We start from the raw sequence: 4,570 nt of genomic DNA on the forward strand, positions 1-4,570 counted from the left end.
TCTCTCTCTCTCTCTCTCTCTCTCTCTCTCTCTCTCTCTCTCTCTCTCTCTCTCTCTCTCTCTCTCTCTCTCTCAGGTTTTGCCTCAGGTTTACTGCGTGCCAAGGTTTGCTATGGTCACAGTTATAAGCTTCCATCTAAATATTTCCCACCTCAGTCCAGTGACCTGGTGTATTTCACTCCAAGCCATGGTAGTCCCAAGAAGTTATTGATAGATAAAGGAACGGTGAGCAATGATTCTGACTTCAATATTAATACTGCATCTTTGTGTGAGCAAAAACCTCATTCATAAAAAGGTTCTGTATTCATAAAATGAGACTGGAATAAGATACAAGCTCTCAAACAAAACAAGTTTATTAAAGGAAATGTATTTTTATAGAATCAATGCCTTTTACAATCATTTGTGAAGCACCTTGTAGTTATCAGGAATTAGTTTTAACCACTTTGTCTTAACAGAAGGAAACAAATATTCTAGTCATGTTTAATTATCTGGGAATGTTGGCATTTAATATGCAGACTTACTGAATTATGCCTTTTGTAGTTTTTTAAGCAACAATTTTGTATTTAATTATAAATTGTACATGTATATTATTGATGGTCATACTCTTACGGTCAGTCTGGTTTGAAGTGTCACGTTGATATAAAGTCTTTGTGTTTCTATGCCCTTCTGCTGCTTTATTATGACAAAATAATGACCCGTCCTGTTCCATTGACTCAATAGAATGTATTTTTCCACCTGATTTATTTGAATTTGTGCATTTCGCCCTGCAGCCCGTTGACCCACGCATCAGAATTGACTCTGATTCATTTTGGCTCATGAGTTTAACTAATAGAGATGAAGGAACTTTTGGCGTATCGTCAGACGGCAACAGATTCAAGAATGTGTTGATGTTGCAAATCTTGGGTGAGTGCATCACTCTTAAAAGTTAATTAACTTGAGATTTCATAATTGTTTTACAGAAGTACTTGGGTCTCATTTCTAGAAAAGTTGTGAAGTCTTGGGAAGAATGAAATATTTCTATAATTGTAAGTGACTTGCCTTTCAGTAGTTGCTCATTTTATACCCTTTTTATTTATACCTAACTTGATTCACTCTATTTGTATACAGTTGCATGAGAAAGTATGTGAACCCTTTGGGATTTCTTGGATTTCTGCATAAATTGATCATTAAATGTTTTCTGATTTTCATCAAAGTCACAACAATAGACAAACACAGTCTGCTTGAACTTATACCACACAAAAAATTATATGTTTGCCTGGTTTTGTTGAACACGTGTAAACATCCACAGTGCAGGGTGGAAAAAGTATGTGAACCCGTAGGGAAATGACTTTTCGAAGAGCTAATTGGAGCCAGGTGTCAGCCAACCTGGAACCTCTGAATTTTCTTAGAAAAAAACTTCTTTGTTTATTACTCTAACCCTTTTTCTAATTCACATTTTCAGACTGCGCTGAAACAATCACTGTGTTCTATGTGGAGTCGCTGGAGCGCGACGTTCCAGCAGACACTGTGCTCCTGGACTACATTCCACAGGATGGTCTGGACGAGMCCATAACCCCGTGGAATCACACGGCCTTGGCTGTCAAGTCCAACACAGGYGAGAGAACAAATTTTTATTTATGTTTACAAAAATAAAAATCATTGATGTTTCTGAGTTAATTTTACCTTTTATCTTGATGTGCTCCTATAGGAAGCCATCATACAATCATTACATATGTTACTGTCAGCTGTTCGATTGTCGCTTTTGGAATTTTCTGCTGCTGTTGCTGTAAGAAATGCTGTAAAAAAGACAGTTCTACACCAGACACAGAAGCAGCTGCCCCAACTGTGTGTGATCATGTAAGTACTTCTGCTGCACTTCAGGTTCAAATGTTCAGTTTTAGTATCTTTATTTTAAAAGCGGATGTGACTGCTCCTGAGACTGCAGATGTTAATACCTGCTTCATTATTATTATTGTTATTATTATTCCAGGATCCGCCTCCAACAGTCCCAACTTGCTCTGGTCCAGTGTATCCTTCAGCTTACCCTCAACAGCCAGTAAGTCCCACAGTCTGTAATGGACCTCCTGCTTTCTGCACGGAGCCACCAGTAACTTTAATATAAATGTGGTTTTGAGAACCTGACATTAAAAAATACATTTTGTTGTGCACTTGGAGTCTCTAGGAGTGCATGAAAGTTGAATCAAGTCTCTCCTGGTTCTGCATAAATATCTTTATATTCTGTTTGGGTCATAGTTTTCAACCTGTCAGTTTTCTCTATTTTCTATGATGNATCTTCTTGTGTAATAGAAATTTTAAAATAGTCAAACATATAATAATATTATACACTGTGTAAGTACAATATAAATCAGAGGCAAAATCAGCTTGTAAAATTAAATAAAATGTTCTAAATTGTTGCATGCATCAGCAGAGTGCTACACATTGAATAACAATATATGCTACAGAAGCTAATGTCTGCTAATCAGTTCAGTAATTTACAGTGAATACATCAGCTTGTTTTAATTTTAAACTGTTTTATTATTTATTACCTTCAGTTCTGTTCAGGTCACATCCACATTGAGGTAAATAAGATTAAATCTGCTTATTTGTGAAAAGAGACATTTTTATGTTTCTATTCTGTTGGTACATTCATAACACACAGCTTTTTGACATTTTTATACATTAGAAAGSTTTTATACACTCTAAAATGTTGTTAATATTATCATTAATAGTTTTTATGATTTATCATCAGTCCTTTTTTTACTATGTTGCCAGCATGTACAGTAATGGTAAAGCCACACTCTTGCCTGTTGCTGCTACAGTGGATCACATTGTCATGTGGTCAAGACTCACAGTTGTTTTAAATACTTAAGTGTTATCTGCTAATATCGGAACTATGTTCTTATTTAGATGATTAGCTTTTTTTTCTAACTTTGAAAGCTGTTAACAAACCAATTAGCTTCTGATAAATTATGTTCCACTTATTTTAGGTCCACTAAAATATTCACAAGTGTAAAACTTCTACTTATATGACGATTATCCCAAAATTAAATCAAATCTGTTCCCTCTTACAAGCAGTGCTGTACGTGTCAGGCATCATGTGTAGCATGTAGCATCTTTAGCAGATAATATTCAAAGAAGGAGCTTTAAAAAAGACATTTAACAATATTTAAATAACAAATACAAAAATTGGCTTAGTAAAAACATGGAAATAAACAAGTATTTGCTTTTTGTTGTTTGACTAACTTCAAACAGTATTTATAAAAATTCTAACTCAGTCAAAGCAATGCTTTTATTCTGAAAGGGGTAAACTGGATGTATCACACCTTAGACAGAGCTATAACTGGTTTTGACTGGCCAATTTGCCACAAATGATCCCACCTACCTTCAAATTAAACCAATATCTGCTTATGTAAAATTTCAAAATTAACAAATTACAGATTTAGATGTGGAAAAATTGACAAAACCTCTGAATTTTCTTAGAAAAAAAAAATCCTTTGCTTATTACTCCAGCCCTTTGTTATTTAATTCACATTTTCAGACTGCGCTGAAACAGTTTTTATGTTCTACGCGGCGTCGCTGGAGCGCGACGTTCCAGCAGACGCTGTGCTCCTGGACTACATTCCACAGGACGGTCTGGACGAGCCCATAACCCTGTGGAATCACACCGACCCTCTGAGCAGCGATAGAAGGAGAGGAAGCGTCACAAACAGCGTGTGGAAGATCTCCCACCTCACCCAGGAAGACAACGGCTTCTATAACTTCAGGCTCCACAACAAAACTGTGAGGTCAAGGGTTCTTCTAAAGGTTAAAGGTAATGGCTGGGAGCTTGAAAGAATGACCGTGTGAGATTTTGTTTTGTAGTCCGTGCACTGATTACATGTTAATTCGCAATCTAATCTGTCAACTGCAGAAAACATCCTTCACTTTGAGCGGAATGAAAGTGAGCCCCTCGTCATTTCATATCCTCCGTTGGGAGGACCATGGACTGTGATTTTTAAGCCTGAGGAGAGTGATCATTCTGAGACTTTGATGAATGGTGGCCGATTGGTTTATGGGTTTCACAGATTCACTCGGAGAATCAGTCGTGAGGAAAACGGCATTGAAATTGAGAATGTGGAATTGAAAGACTCTGGTACCTTTGAGTTCAGAGACTCAAAAGGCAACCTGGCCTTGGCTGTTAAGCTCAAGGTGAGACAAGGAGAGACAGGTGAGACAACAAATTTTTATTTATGTTTACCAAAAAAAATAAATTAATTTAAAAAAATCATTGATGTTTCTGAGTTAATTTTTCCTTTCATATTTTTGTGTTCCTATAGTAAGCAATCATGCAATCATTACATATGTTGCTGTCTGCTGTGGGGTTGTCGCTTTGGGAATTTGCTGCTGCTGTTGCTGTAAGAAATGCTGTAAAAAAGACAGCTCTAAGACAGAAGCAGCTGCCCCAACTGTGTATCATCATGTAAGTACTTCTGCTGCACTTCAGGTTCAAATGTTCAGTTTTAGTATCTTTATTTTAAAAGCGGATGTGACTGCTCCTGAGACTGCAGCTGTTAATACCTGCTTCATCATCATCATCATCATCATCATCATC

At 36.7% G+C, this 4,570-nt stretch overlaps 1 protein-coding gene across 2 annotated transcripts in view; it reads left to right on the forward strand.

The window, feature by feature from the left end:
* Nucleotides 1–4,570, forward strand: part of LOC106517275 (extensin) — an 11,881-nt gene that overhangs the window by 1,760 nt on the left and 5,551 nt on the right. Inside the window, exons 2-6 of one of the 2 annotated variants that reach the window (XM_014008028.1) lie at nt 77–225; nt 771–903; nt 1,442–1,595; nt 1,689–1,836; nt 1,970–2,035. In XM_014008028.1, coding sequence (XP_013863482.1) covers nt 77–225; nt 771–903; nt 1,442–1,595; nt 1,689–1,836; nt 1,970–2,035 — 650 coding nt within the window. Of the gene's footprint in view, nt 1–76; nt 226–770; nt 904–1,441; nt 1,596–1,685; nt 1,837–1,969; nt 2,036–4,570 lie in introns of both variants that reach the window. The other variant, XM_014008034.1, reaches the window with a different exon arrangement.

Source organism: Austrofundulus limnaeus, unplaced genomic scaffold, assembly GCF_001266775.1.
Source record: "Austrofundulus limnaeus strain Quisiro unplaced genomic scaffold, Austrofundulus_limnaeus-1.0 Scaffold1, whole genome shotgun sequence".
NCBI classification, from domain to species: Eukaryota; Metazoa; Chordata; class Actinopteri; order Cyprinodontiformes; family Rivulidae; genus Austrofundulus; species Austrofundulus limnaeus.